The sequence below is a fragment of the Pelophylax lessonae genome, assembly GCF_965119305.1.
Source record: "Pelophylax lessonae genome assembly, chromosome: 11".
Lineage (NCBI taxonomy): Eukaryota > Metazoa > Chordata > Amphibia > Anura > Ranidae > Pelophylax > Pelophylax lessonae.
The window spans coordinates 150607777-150622490 of NC_138778.1; the positions used below are offsets into that span (position 1 = coordinate 150607777).

Here is a 14714-nt window from a genome sequence, read left to right on the forward strand (position 1 = left end):
TAGCACGGGGCCAGAGCCATCTTTAATATTGATTGGACCCTGGCAAAATATTTTCTTGGGCACTCCCAAATCCACTTATCAACTGTTTGCAGGCAGTGCGGGCTCAAGGGGCAGCTGCTTTGGGTCCCACAAAAATGACGGAGCCCAGGGCAGCTGTCCCTTTTACCCTGTGTTAAAGATGGCCCTGAGCACGGCCTTTCAACTGTGGTTATCCAGCAGTGACAGCTTGTGGCTCCTCAGCCAGATGTGAACTGCGTAAGCGCAAGTCGCGCTACACCTGCTGAATGGTCAGGCAATCTTCTGGGACCTGAGAGAAAGGAGCAGTATGGGAGTGGCTTGACATAGGCTATGAGGCTGTGTGTTTCAACTGATGTACACTGCTTCTAGTCATTGTATACAAGGGTGTCACTTTCAGTGCAGGTGCGTCATCCCTGCACAGCTTCTGGGCATGCCCAGAAGCTGTTCAGCAGGGAATAACGCGCCTGAACCGGAAGTGACGAGCGGGGCCGGTGCAGGCGCATTGATTCTTGGGAGCGATGAAGTTCGGCTCCCAGGAATCAATGCAAGCAGGAAGAGACAGGGTCGCGGCCAAAGAGGGAGGAAGAGGAAGGAAGGTAAATATATTTTCCTTAATAACAGGGTAAGTAAATAAAAAAAAAAATTGAAATTATCCAATTCTTTTTCAGCGACAGTACAGCAAGCGGATCGTGTAAAGTCGATTTTGAGGCCGGAACTCCGCTTTAAGCCAGCCTTAGATGGTTAGAATCTAGAGATCTGTAATGCTGCTTGTATCCAAGTCAATCGATGGATCAACTTGGGTACCATCAGCCTGCCCATAGATGGTTTGAATCTTGGCCAGTCCCTGCTAAACCAGCTGGGATTCGAACCATCTATGGACAGGCTGATTTTACCCAAGTCGATCCATCGATCAACTTGGGAACAACGAGCATGGCAGATCTCTAGCATGCAATTATTGCCAGCGGCTATAGCCGTTAGCAATAACCACTGACGCTAGCAAGCTGAATCATTCCCTGGCTACTTTTATCTCAGGACTCCAATAACAGCATAACATGCAGTTCCTTGTAATGCCTCCAACCACAGCCATTACAAATCCAATTGATGGAGAATACAAGGATAAAACAGACTTGGACCAAGCTGATCCAAATGAACTATTATATTCATGAATACATGTACCCACTGTCAGCGCTATATAAACTGTTTGTAAAAATCACCTACTAACAGTATACAGCACTATGTCCCGATGTAGAGTCATCATATTGTCAAAAGTATTGGGACACCTGCCTCTACACACACATGAACTTTAACCACTTAAGCCCCGGAAGATTTTACCCCCATTCCGACCAGGGGGTATTTTGCGATTCGGCACTGCGTGAATTTAACGCACAATTTCGCGGTCGTGCGACGCTGTACCTAAACGAATTTGACGTCCTTTTTTTCCCACAAACAGAGCTTTCTTTTGGTGGTATTTGATCACCTGTGCGATTTTTTGATCACGCGCTATAAACAAAAAAAGAGCGTCAATTTTGCAAAAATAGCAATATTTTTCACATTTTTTTATATGAAATTCCCCCAAAAAAAAATGTAAAAATCAAAATTTTTAAAAATTTTCGGCCAATTTATTTTATGCTACCTATGTTTGGTAAAAAAAAATCGCAAAAAGCGTATTTTGATTGGTTTGCGCAAAAGTTATCGCGTTTACTAACAAAGGGAAAGATTTTTGTCATTTTTGTTGTTTTTTTTTTTAACGCGTAATGGCGGCGATCTGCGATTTTTTTTGCGGTACTGCGACATTGCGGCGGACAGATCGGACCCTTGACTGACATTTTTGACACTTTTGGGGTTACCAGTGACATTTCTACAGTAATCAGTGCTATACATATGCACTGTTACTGTAAAAATACACTGGTAGTGAAGGGGTTAACTTTATTTGGAAGGGAGGGGCTGTGTGTGTCCCTAGGGGCGTGGTTTCTACTGTGATTGGCTGTGGCTCTAGCTGTAAGGACACTGATCAACGGATCTACATACCAGATCCGTTTTATCAGTGTCTTTGCAGCGAGGAGAATGACAGGCAGTTTGTTTACACAAGCTGCCTGACATTCTCCCTCTCCCCCGCCGATCGCCGAGTGACCGGCGGACATCGGGTCCGCTGGTCACACGCGCGGGGGGGTCCGTGACTACGCGGGAGCGGGAGCGCGCCCCGGGGGGCGCGCGCTCGCTCCCTAGACCCTCACAAGCAAACAACGTAGCCCTACGTTAGTTTGCCTGTGAGGGGCTGACCGCCGACGTAGATAGTCGTGCGGCGGTCGGCAAGTGGTTAATGGCATCCCAGTCTTAGTCTGTAGGGTTCAATATTGAGTTGGCCCACCCTTTGCAGCTATGACAGCTTCAACTCTTCTGGGAAGGCTGTCCACAAGGTTTAGGAGTGTGTCTATGGAAATGTTTGACCATTCTTCCAGAAGGGCATTTGTGAGGTCAGGCACTGATGTTGGACGAGAAGGCCTGGCTCGCAGTCTGCGCTCTAATTCATCCCAAAGGTGTTCTATCGGGTTGTGGTCTTGATTCTGAGCAGGTCCGTCAAGTTCCTCCCCCCCAAACTCGCTCATCCATGTCTTTATGGACCTTGCTTTGTACACTAGTCCAAATCATTTGGTGGAGGGGGGGATTATGGCATGGGGTTGTTTTTCAGGGGTTGGGCTTGGCCCCTTAGTTCCAATGAAGGGAACTCTTAAGATGTCGGCATACCCAGACATTGTGGACAATTTCATCCTCCCAACTTTGTGGGAACAGTTTGGGGATGGCCCCTTCCTTTTCAACATGACTGCGCACCACTGCACAAAGCAAGGTCCAGCTGCAAAAATGTGGAATAGTCTCCTTTGAGAACTAGTTCTGGCCAGCTCAGTAGATTGTTTTAACCACTTCAATACCAGACACTTCCGTCCCCTACTAGTCCAGGACAGTTTTAAGCTTTCAAAGCTTTGCAACACTGTACCCTTATGACATTTTTGCCAGAGCTTTCTTTTGGGGGTATTTAATCACCACTGGGTTTTTTCCCCCCGCTATATAAAGGAAAAGAATAAGAACATTTTCAACAAACTTGCAGTTTTCTACGTTTCTGTTATGAAATTTTACAAAGAAATAATCTTTCTTTAAAAAAAAAAAAGCCCAAAATGTATATGTAAATGTATTTCTGGTAAAAATGACCCAAATCAGTGTATAATATTTAGGCTGCGTGAAAATTATAGATTCTACACGTTATGGTGTATATACAGTATATCGAAAATGTATCACTCCTGTACAGACTCATTTCTTGAGGCCCTAAAATGTCAGGACAGTATAAATATCCCCCAAATCACCCCCTTTTTGGAAAGAAGACATTCCAAGTGTTTTAGTAAGAGGCATGGTGAGTTGTTTGCAGTTGTAATTTCTTGTACCATATTTTTGTAAAATTAAGAAATTAAATAAAACATTTTTTTTTCCACATTTCTTTTTTTACATACTGTAACCAGAGCAGTACAGCATCACAATTTGAGTGGTATGGCACTGACCAAGGACACTGACTGGGGTGACATTATGTTAGAAAAAAAAACATTTTTTTTTTTTTAATTACTTTTTGTTTATGTTAAGTGATTGTAAAGTTTTTTTTTAACAAACATGTGATACTTGCCTCCTATGTGTAGTGGTTTTGCATAGAGCAGTCCAGATCCTCCTCTTCTCGGGTCCCTCTATGCTGCTCCTGGCCCCTCCCTCCTGTTTAGTGCCTCCACAGCAAGCAGCTTGCTATGGGGGCACCCAAGCCTAGCTGCAGCTGTGTGTGTGTCTATTGAGACACAAAGCTGTCTTTTCGGCCCGCCCCCCTCTCTCTCTCCTGATTGGCTATCTGACTTTGTTTGACAGCTGCGGGAGCCAATGCCACTGTGGCTGTTTCAGGCAATCAGGAGGGAGAGTCCCAGACGGCCGATGGACTCGTGGACATTGCTGGAGAGAAATGGGGCTCAGGTAAGTATTAGGGGTGCTGGGGAAGCTGCTACACCCAGAAGGTTTTTTATCTTAATGCATATTTAATCTTAATCCTGCCTTTACAACTCCTTTAAGTACTGTGACCAGAGCAGTACAATATCACCATAGTGACACTGTACTGCTTTGGGGAGGTGATCTGGATTTTTGTTTTTATACTGTAATTGCTTATTACCGTGATGATCACTATTATAGGCAATTCTTCTTATGAATGGCATCTATTCATGTACCATTGTGATGGCTGTGATTGGACCTGTACCATATGATCACTGTGACCAATCATAGAGATCACATTAGTACACAATGAATGGCTATGAATGAAAGTCATTGTGTATGACTGACATGTGATGGCTGTGATTGGTCACAGTGATCACATGATACCACGGCTGGCCCGGTACAACTATATGTCTCCAATGGACACAGCAGGTCACAGATTAAGCCTCCCTGCGCCCCGGGGGAGGGGGGGGATGAGCACGAGCAGTAAGAGTGACACAGCGTCATATGACATCCATCCAGGATAAGGAAACCCCCACTCGGCCATATTATTATAATTGGCTGGGTGGAAGGTGGTTAAAAAAGAGCTTGATGCTTTCCTAAATGCACACAATATAACTGGATATTAACATGCATAGGTAATAGCACCAGGGGTAATTGATCCAGGGAATATTTGATTGCCTTCTGGGGGATCAGGAAGGAATTTATTTTTCCCTGCTGTAGCTAATTGGATCATGCTTTATTAATTTTTTTTTTTGCCTTCCTCTGGATCAACTGTGGGTATACGATTTCTATTTGTTAGATTTTTCTATTGGTTGAACTAGATGGACGTGTGTCTTTTTCTCCACCTATGTAGAAAAGGAAGCCATCCTCTTTTAAATAAGACTGACAATCATTTCATTCTGTTTTTTTGCTGCAGATCACTCAGCTGAAAATTGATCACAATCCATTCGCTAAAGGATTCCGGGACCACTGTGAAACACAAACAGGCAGCGAAATGATGGGGTCAGTAAAAATAATAAAACTCTTGTTTGTAGCCATCTCCACAAAAGGGAAGAGCTGTGGCATTAAACTCGAGTGTGACTTTTCAGAACCAAGAGTCTGTAGGACATTAGTGTCCCAGAGAGTTCTTAGAAGCATAGTGTGTAAATTCTATGTGTGTACACTAGCAGTATTATTTGTGCTGGTTTTGTGGACCATATGATGCTAAATTACATTTCTTTTTTTTGATAGGTTGTGTATCCCGTCTGTTGAACGCCAAACACCATCACCACCTGTCTGCTATCCTAATCCTTTCTTGCACAACCCTCTGCAGACGACACGTCTCTACTCCGTAGAACAGAAAGAACACCCACCTTGGTACTTATCGTCTCAAAGTATTGCTCCACCCCGGGACTACGCACCTTATGAAACCACAGGAAAAATGGCCGCAGCCTATGCCATGAAGTGTTATACCCAGCCACCTCCTCTGGGTTATTATGCAGATACCTTGAGTTCAGCCTGGGCAGGACCAGCTCAATACCATCCGAAACCCAATCCTACACCGCCTAGTTGGGTTTATCCCTTTTTAGATACCAGAGAAAAAGAAGAGCAATCTAGTCTTTGGGGAGACCATACAACGTATACAGAGGACAGCAAAAGGCGGAGACTGTCGCCATATAAACCAGATGGATCCCCCCATATGTATGATAGGGACACAGACTTGCCGTTCTGTGGATTCTACAGCCAATAACTTTAACAAGAGCATGCAAGTTACCACCGAACTACAGAAGAGAACAGATTGCTTATGGGCCCCAGTGCAAATTTTGTACTAAGTACCCCCCATAATGATGGTTTTGATGTCACATGGCCAAGAGCAGGGGAGGTATAGGGGTACTACCAGAGCACCACTCCTCAACATCTCTGCCTTGAAGACCTTATGTCAAGCACCTGTCTGCTTCAAATGTAGTGCATTTCACACAGTTGTGTACATTGACAAAGGCTCCAGTCTTTTTTCTCAGTGTGTAGTATACAATGTAGACAACTTTATAGGGGCCTGGCCACATTTCAAGGCAGTAAAGTAGAGCATATTCAGGTTTATAGACCCTTATGTCACCAACATAGAACCAGCATGTTGCCTATTTTATTTTTGCCCATACACACAGTTTTTAGAAATAGGTTGTACCCTTGGGAATTACTTGGTCATCAACACAATGAACTTCTATAGTACGGTCCATTCATTCAGTCACAGTGTAAGTAGCTCGTATTTTATATTACTAACACACAAACGTTTGTACTCTTTCACAAAGACTTTCAATTCACTGGTATTTCCGTGTTTGGTCTCTAACTTCACAATTATAGAATATACGGTGAAACTCACGCTCGGCATCACTAGAGAACTCACATATGTACCAGGCTCTTCTACAGGAAACAATGGCCAACCTGGGCAAACATTTATGGCCTAATGAAATGCTGGGCCACTGACTTGACATTTTCCTGCAAAAATGTATTAATCTGATTTTATTTGTTTCCTCCATCCCATAACTATGATGCTCCTACAATTCTCCATGACTGCAATGAGGTTCTGGTGTTTGGTTGTTTAACCCTGTGTGCATCAAACTGTCCACAAAACAATCACCAAGAAGCATTGTGAAACATCTAGGTCAGTGGTGGTCAACCAGAACATTATCGAGGCCCTTAAGTGTGGTCCTACCCATCCGTAATAGCAGCACTGGTGTCAGTGAGTGCAATAATAACCCCTAAATTGGTGTCATAGGACACAATAATCTGCAGCATTGGTGTCAGTGAACGAAATAACAACCCCCAGCATTGGTGTCAGTGAACGACATAACAACCCCCAGCATTATTGTCAGTGAACGAAATAACAACCCCCAGCATTGGTGACAGTGAATGAAATAACAACCCCCAGCATTGGTGCTAGTGAATGAAATAACAACCCCCAGCATTGGTGTCAGTGAACGAAATAACAACCCCCAGCATTGGTGACAGTGAATGAAATAACAACCCCCAGCATTGGTGTTAGTGAATGAAATAACAACCCCCAGCATTGGTGTCAGTGAACGAAATAACAAACCCCCAGCATTGGTGTCAGTGAACGAAATAATACCTCACACCTTCTGTGTCAATGGATGCAATAATAATCCCCGGAACTAGTGTCAGTACTATTAACTAGTGATCGACAGATCTCTCTTTTTTTTTTAATTGCCGATACCGATATTTTAGTCATCGCATATCGGGATCGGCCGATATTTTCGTACATTAAAATTTTTTTTATTTTACAGGTACTCTTGTGGAGCGATCTGGGGCTCTAAAAGACCCCAAGCCCCTCCTCTGCACTTAAAAGCATTAAAAACGCTGTTTTGAATGCTGTCATTTTTTGGAATTTGGCGCCAGTACCTGGAAGTGATGTCATGACATCACTTCCGGGTTTTTACATGGAGACCCGAATGCGGCTTTGATCGGGTCTTCTCTTTGGCAGCTGTGCAGGATGGTTACCTGGGTCTCCCGGTGGGACGGGAGACCCAGGTGAGCCGCGGAAGGCCTGCTCCTTGTAATGACAGCCGAGCGGCTTCTCAGCCGCATCGGTTGTCATTACAAGACAGCCGACCGTCGGTTATGGACGCCGGTACCAGGGTGATGCCTCTAGCTGCAGGTGGCTGATTCCGAAATATCGGGGAAAGTGCAGATCGGCCCTCGATATATGCACACACGATGGTGGTCACTGGCAAATTGAATCCCCTCCACCGACATTGATGCCAATGGATACAATAACCACCCTTTCACATTGGTGATCATTGCCAGTCAAATTTAAAATTTTTGTTACCCCAACATTTTATTTTTCTGATATGTGTCTGCTGTACCATGTACTTATATGAGAAAGTCTCCTGTTCTCTTTTTATTGCTTTCTTTGTGTGAAATCCCTGGTGTTCCTGTCAGTCCCTCTGCTTCTCTATTAAAGCTGACCACCCTAAACAGGAGAACACACTGTGGTCAGTTCTCTAGCTTTAATGGGAACTCAGACTGCTCTCCTCCAATGATCAAACTTGTCCTGACACAGCCTTTCACTGGAAAGCTCAGTGTGCTGTTGCTTCTCCTCCCTCAGCTCTTATTCTGCTGAGAACAAAGGGAATGTGTTCACTTATAATAAAAGAGAAAAAGGTATTTATTATGTTTTTTTTTTATTTAATATCTATGCACAAATGTTTTGCCTTTCATTTTTATTTAAACTAAATGGGTTATGTTACAAGGTGACCATTTACAATTACTTTAACCTCCTCTCTCTGCATTTGTGGCCACTGGCAGTGAAATGTACTCCCCCCCCCCCCCCCCCCAACACTGGTGGTCAGTATCAGTAAAAATGTATCCCTCCATTTGGTGGCCAGTGGCAGTGAGAATTACCCCCCCCCCCCCCCCAAATCCCACTCCTGCAGTGGTGATTGATCAAGGCAGTGAAACTTAATCCTTCCCATCCCTCCTATAGGCATTGGTGCCTATGGAAGGGAAAGTTAACCCCCCTCCCATTGGTGATCACTTACTTATCACAGGCTCTCTCTCTCCAGACTGGGACTTTACGTGTACTTTGGGCAGAAATAGTCTCTTTCAGTGCTGGGTACTGCAACACAGACAGCAATCCAGCACCTGTTACCCTTTGGCTACTCTGCTTTATATATGGTGCCCAACAGCCCATGGACTGTATGCAGAGAGCCAGCGTGCTGCGTGTTGGGCATCAGGGATCTATGTGGACTTGTTTTCAGAATTCGTTATTTCCTTCTGAAGTGCAGGGGTTTCCCTTGTGGAGTCCTTTCATGTATGTTCTTGTTCAGTGTTCTAACACTAGATACATTAACAGGCTTTCACACGCTCAGGGATTTCTGCGGAGGCTTTCCAATTCTGTTGTTTCACCTTCATCATTGCATGCTGCACTATTGACATGATTGACTATTGACATGATATTACCAGAATGCCCACACAAAGAGAGTAGCAAATGCACTATATTTTTTGTGGCTCAAAGAACACCGAGGTCTTTGTGTGTACCCTTTAGTGCACCACAAATCTTTCGGAATCTGAAAGCGGAACTTCACCAACAAGAGGAAGTTTCGCTTTTCCTCCTCCCCCACATTTGGAATGTCTATTTTTGGTGGGGGTGAGCGGGTACCTGATTTTGACAGGTACCAACTCCCACTTCTGTTCGGATTGCCGCAGCGATCCAAGTGGAAGTTGGGCCCCCTCTCCTTCCCCTGCAGCCTCTTGGGTCATGTCACCAGGAGACTGCCGGACCATTCAGGGAGCGCAGTGTGGCTCACGCATGTACAGTGTCCAAAGAAAATAGTTGTTGGGCGCTTCTGACCAAGTAAGAAGGGAAGGAGTCCACCGCTGTAAGGGGGGTGCAGGGGATGTCTCCAATTTCTTAGTTTGAACTGTCCCGGATGGCTGAGTACGAGGCAGCACTGGCAGGAAAAACTCTGAAGAATCCGCTGGCAGCAGTGAAGAGAAAGACAGACGCCACTGTAGTTAGCCAAAAATGTTTGTAACTGCTGACTTTTACATTTTTATTTACAGGGTGAGGATCTTCTTTAAGGATCTGGGCCTGATTCACATCAGCAGATCTTTCTTGAGATGACTAGACTGTCAGTAAACAAACAAGGTTTTTTTTGTTTTCTTCCATTAAACAGGGTAGGGTGCCATTACCACACCTGTGACAGCTTACTGATTGCAATACTAATGTACCCTATTTTTTTTTTTTAAATCTCATTATCCTAAATGGTCAATTTTCATTCAAGGAACTTAACTTTAAACTATTTGTTCAATAAAGATATGACAATGTGAAATAGTGTATGTTGTCTGTTAAATAGGACTGCCTTATGAATTAGATGAGGGTGAGGAGCAATTCCTACAGCAATCCCGGTAAAGATAGTTTGCAATATGCTTTTTTCTGCAAGTGTGCACTAGGTACTGTATGGTAAAGTTAGGGACAGACTGGCTGTCTATTAAAGTGCTGAGACATTAAACTACAATTGCTGTGCATTACAACTTGTAACACTTCTCAGGGCAGATGGACTGCTTCTAGTCCAATATGGATGTTACAAGCTGAACAGGTGTGCCATTCTATATCATATGTATAATAAAGATCATATGTTCTTACTGATCATGTTAATAAAAGCATTTTATAGATACGGTGTTCACTACATGCACTTTTATTAAAAAGTCTTATCAATAATATACAGGGGTTCCTCAATCAGTCTTGACATCCTCCTTGCTGTGTTGCTCCAGCAGGCTGGACAGATGTGATGAATGATGAGTCAACAAACTCGATGTTTGGAAAGTCATTGTTGCCAGCGTACTCACAAGCTGGCCCTGCAGTGTCTCCTTGCTAGGTAGCTTGGAATAATTCACCATTCCTTGTGGGCTCATCAGTTTGTTTTCAACAAAGGCTCCTATAAAAAAGAAAAAAAATAATAATACACAAAATATTTAAAATGTCTTGAAGCTGCAAGTATGTATAAAACAAAACATAAAAATAATAAAAATGTGTATATATATATATATATATATATATATATATATATATACACATACACACACATACACACACTAACTATATATATATATATATATATATATATATATATATATATATATATATATATATACACACACACACTAACTATATATATATATATATATATATTATATATATATATATATACACACACACACACTAACTATATATATATATATATATATATATATATATATATATATATATACACACACACTAACTATATATATATATATATATATATATACACACACACACACTAACTATATATATATATATATACACACACACACTAACTATATATATATATATATACACACACACTAACTATATATATATATATATATATATATATACACACACACTAACTATATATATATATATATATATATATATATATATATATATATATATACATATACACACATACACTCACACTAACTATATATATATATATATATATATATATATATATATATATATATATATATATATATATATATATATATATATATACATACACACACACATATACATACACACATTATATATATATACACACACAGTAAAACCTTGGATTGCGAGCATAATTCGTTCCGGAAACATGCTTGTAATCCAAAGCACTCTTATATCAAAGCGAATTTTCCCATAAGAAATAATAGAAACTCAGATGATTCGTTCCACAACTATTTATTCATAAATCTTTCAGTTTATAGTTTATATACAAAGATTATAGCAATGTGATAGATTGTGTTATCATAAAATGTCCATCCACAAATGGCAGCCTCCACAAGAGGATTAGAAGCAAAATCCAGCAGGAGCTACAGAATATAAAAGAGAAGAGAGGCGCCTCTAAGTGTAGCAGTATGGGGACATTTAATGAAGGTACAACATTTAGCAACTCACGTGGTTGATGATTAAAGAGGCACATCTAAGTATGCAGACATCCGGGATAAAGCTGTCCACATAGACCATCTTCTGAACCACTGGCTCTCACCGATGTAAGTCTGCAATTGTGATTGGGAAGACTACCCTGCAGTAGAGTGATCTGAAAGCGAGACTTTGGAGCACAGCGTGGAAGGGTGTGATGAAGATTACAGTGCGGAGGATGGTCTATGTGGAAAGCTTTACCCCGGATGCCTGCATACTTAGATGTGCTTGTTTTAATCATCAACCATGTGAGCTGCTAAATGTTGAACCTTCATTAAATGTAACAATATTGCTACACTTAGAGGCGCCTCTTTTCTCTTTTATACTCAGCTGTGACATGACGCTATTTGAATATCAAGACATCGCTTGTATATCAAGTCAAAATTTTTTTTAAAAATTTGCTTGTCTTGCAAAGCACTCTCAAACCAAGATTTTACCGTATATACAGTGGGTACGGAAAGTATTCAGACCCCCTTAAATTTTTCACTCTTTGTTATATTGCAGCCATTTGCTAAAATCATTTAAGTTCATTCTTCTTCCTCATGAATGTACACATAGCACCCCATACTGACAGAAAAACACAGAATTGTTGACATTGTTGCAGATTTATTAAAAAAGAAAAACTGAAATATCACATGGTCCTAAGTATTCAGACCCTTTGCTGTGACACTCATATATTTAACTCAGGTGCTTTCCATTTCTTCTGATCATCCTTGAGATGGTTCTACACTTTCATTTGAGTCCAGCTGTGTTTGATTATACTGATTGGACTTGATTAGGAAAGCCACACACCTGTCTATATAAGACCTTCCAGATCACAATGCATGTCAGAGCAAATGAGAATCATGAGGTCAAAGGAACTGCCTGAAGAGCTCAGACAGAATTGTGGCAAGGCACAGATCTGGCCAAGGTTACAAAAAGATTTCTGCTGCACTTAAGGTTCCTAAGAGCACAGTGGCCTCCATAATCCTCAAATGGAAGAAGTTTGGGATGACCAGAACCCTTCCTAGAGCTGGCCGTCCGGCCAAACTGAGCTATCGGGGGAGAAGAGCCTTGGTGAGAGAGGTAAAGAAGAACCCAAAGATCACTGTGGCTGAGCTCCAGAGATGCAGTCAGGAGATGGGAGAAAGTTGTAGAAAGTCAACCATCACTGCAGCCCTCCACCAGTCGGGGCTTTATGGCAGAGTGGCCCGACGGAAGCCTCTCCTCAGTGTAAGACACATGAAAGCCCGCATGGAGTTTGCTAAAAAACACCTGAAGGACTCCAAGATGGTGAGAAATAAGATTCTCTGGTCTGATGAGACCAAAATATAACTTTTTGGCCTTAATTCTAAGCGGTATGTGTGGAGAAAACCAGGCACTGCTCATCACCTGTCCAATACAGTCCCAACAGTGAAGCATGGTGGTGGCAGCATCATGCTGTGGGGGCGTTTTTCAGCTGCAGGGACAGGACGACTGGTTGCAATCGAGGGAAAGATGAATGCGGCCAAGTACAGGGATATCCTGGACAAAAACCTTCTCAAGAGTGCTCTGGACCTCAGACTGGGCCGAAGGTTTACCTTCCAACAAGACAATGACCCTAAGCACACAGCTAAAATAAGGAAGGAGTGGCTTCACAACAACTCCGTGACTGTTCTTGAATGGCCCAGCCAGAGCCCTGACTTAAACCCAATTGAGCATCTCTGGAGAGACCTAAAAATGGCTGTCCACCAACGTTTACCATCCAACCTGACAGAACTGGAGAGGATCTGCAAGGAGGAATGGCAGAGGATCCCCAAATCCAGGTGTGAAAGACTTGTTGCATCTTTCCCAAAAAGACTCCTAGCTGTATTAGATCAAAAGGGGGCTTCTACTAAATACTGAGAAAAGGGTCTGAATACTTAGGACCATGTGATATTTCAGTTTTTCTTTTTTAATAAATCTGCAACAATGTCAACAATTCTGTGTTTTTCTGTCAGTATGGGGTGCTATGTGTACATTCATGAGGAAGAAGAATGAACTTAAATGATTTTAGCAAATGGCTGCAATATAACAAAGAGTGAAAAATGTAAGGGGGTCTGAATACTTTCCGTACCCACTGTATATACATAGATATCTAGAGATAGATATATGGGAAGGCGGAGCCTGGAGTTGTGGGAGGGGAGGAGCTGCCTATTTAAGGTCGGGGCCCCCCGCCTCTTCTGGGCTAGTGCAGGGATCGCGTATCCCTCCCACCACTTCCCCTTTTCTACAACATTCCCTTCTTCTTCCTTCTTGGCGGGCCCTCTTTATTTTACAGGCCTGCCCGAACTACGGTTTTGGCACGCTACTACCGTAGTTATTTAATTGTTGTCATGTTCTCCACCTCGGCTCATTTCCCTGACCACAAATATATATATATATATATATATATATATATATATATATATATATACACACATACACACACACTTTTTTTTATTTTTTAGCAAAGCCTCTGGAGAATAAAATAGCAGTCATTGCAATATTTTGGGTCATGTGGTATTTGCGCAGCGGTCTTTCAAATGCAATTTTTTGGGGGAAAAATACATTTAATTTGCATTTAAAGAAAACTAGACAGTAAAGTTAGCCCAATTTTTTTTATATTGTGAAAGATAATGTCATGCCAAGTAAATACAGTTTAATTACGGTTTAAAATTGTGTACACTCGTGTAATGGTGACAAACTACGGTACTTAAAAATCTCCATAGGTGATGCTTTAAAAAAATGTTAACGGTTACCAGTTTAGGGTTACAGGGGAGGCCCTTTTCTAGCATTATTGCTCTCGCTTTGGCGATCGCGGCGTTACCTCACATGTGGTTGGAACACCGTTTTCATTTGCGGGCACAATTTACGTATGCGTTTTCTTTCATGCGCAATCTTTTTTCCCTTTTTATTATATTTCATTTTTAGCACGGTTTTAAAAAATAAAAAAAATCTGATCACTTTTATTGCTGTCACAAGGAATGTAAACATCCCTTGTGACAGTATTAGGCAGTGACAGGCACTCTTTATGGAGGGATCTGGGGTCTAAAGGACCCCAGACCCCACCCCACTGCACTTCAAAGTATTCAATATGTCGAAATCTGCATTTTTTTTTAATAATGTCACTTTTTTAAAATCGGCGCCATTAGCAGCCGAGTAAACCGGAAGAGACATTGTGATGCCACTTCCGGGTTACTGCATCAAAGCTGAATCC

The 14714-nt window shown here is 42.0% G+C and overlaps 2 protein-coding genes across 2 annotated transcripts in view; one reads left to right on the forward strand and one right to left on the reverse strand.

Annotated features, from left to right (window-relative positions):
• TBX21 (T-box transcription factor 21) overlaps positions 1-5798 on the forward strand; it is a 77997-nt gene extending 72199 nt beyond the window's left edge. The window contains exons 6-7 of the mRNA XM_082271870.1: positions 4949-5034; positions 5263-5798. Coding sequence (XP_082127996.1) covers positions 4949-5034; positions 5263-5761 — 585 coding nt within the window. The 3' untranslated portion in view covers positions 5762-5798. The remainder of the gene's footprint in view (positions 1-4948; positions 5035-5262) is intronic.
• Positions 5799-10207: 4409 nt separating this feature from the next.
• MRPL10 (mitochondrial ribosomal protein L10) overlaps positions 10208-14714 on the reverse strand; it is a gene marked incomplete at its 5' end in the record, with an annotated part of 37639 nt that continues 33132 nt past the window's right edge. Inside the window, one exon of the mRNA XM_082272258.1 lies at positions 10208-10463. Within this exon, the coding sequence (XP_082128384.1) occupies positions 10261-10463 (203 nt within the window). The 3' untranslated portion in view covers positions 10208-10260. The remainder of the gene's footprint in view (positions 10464-14714) is intronic.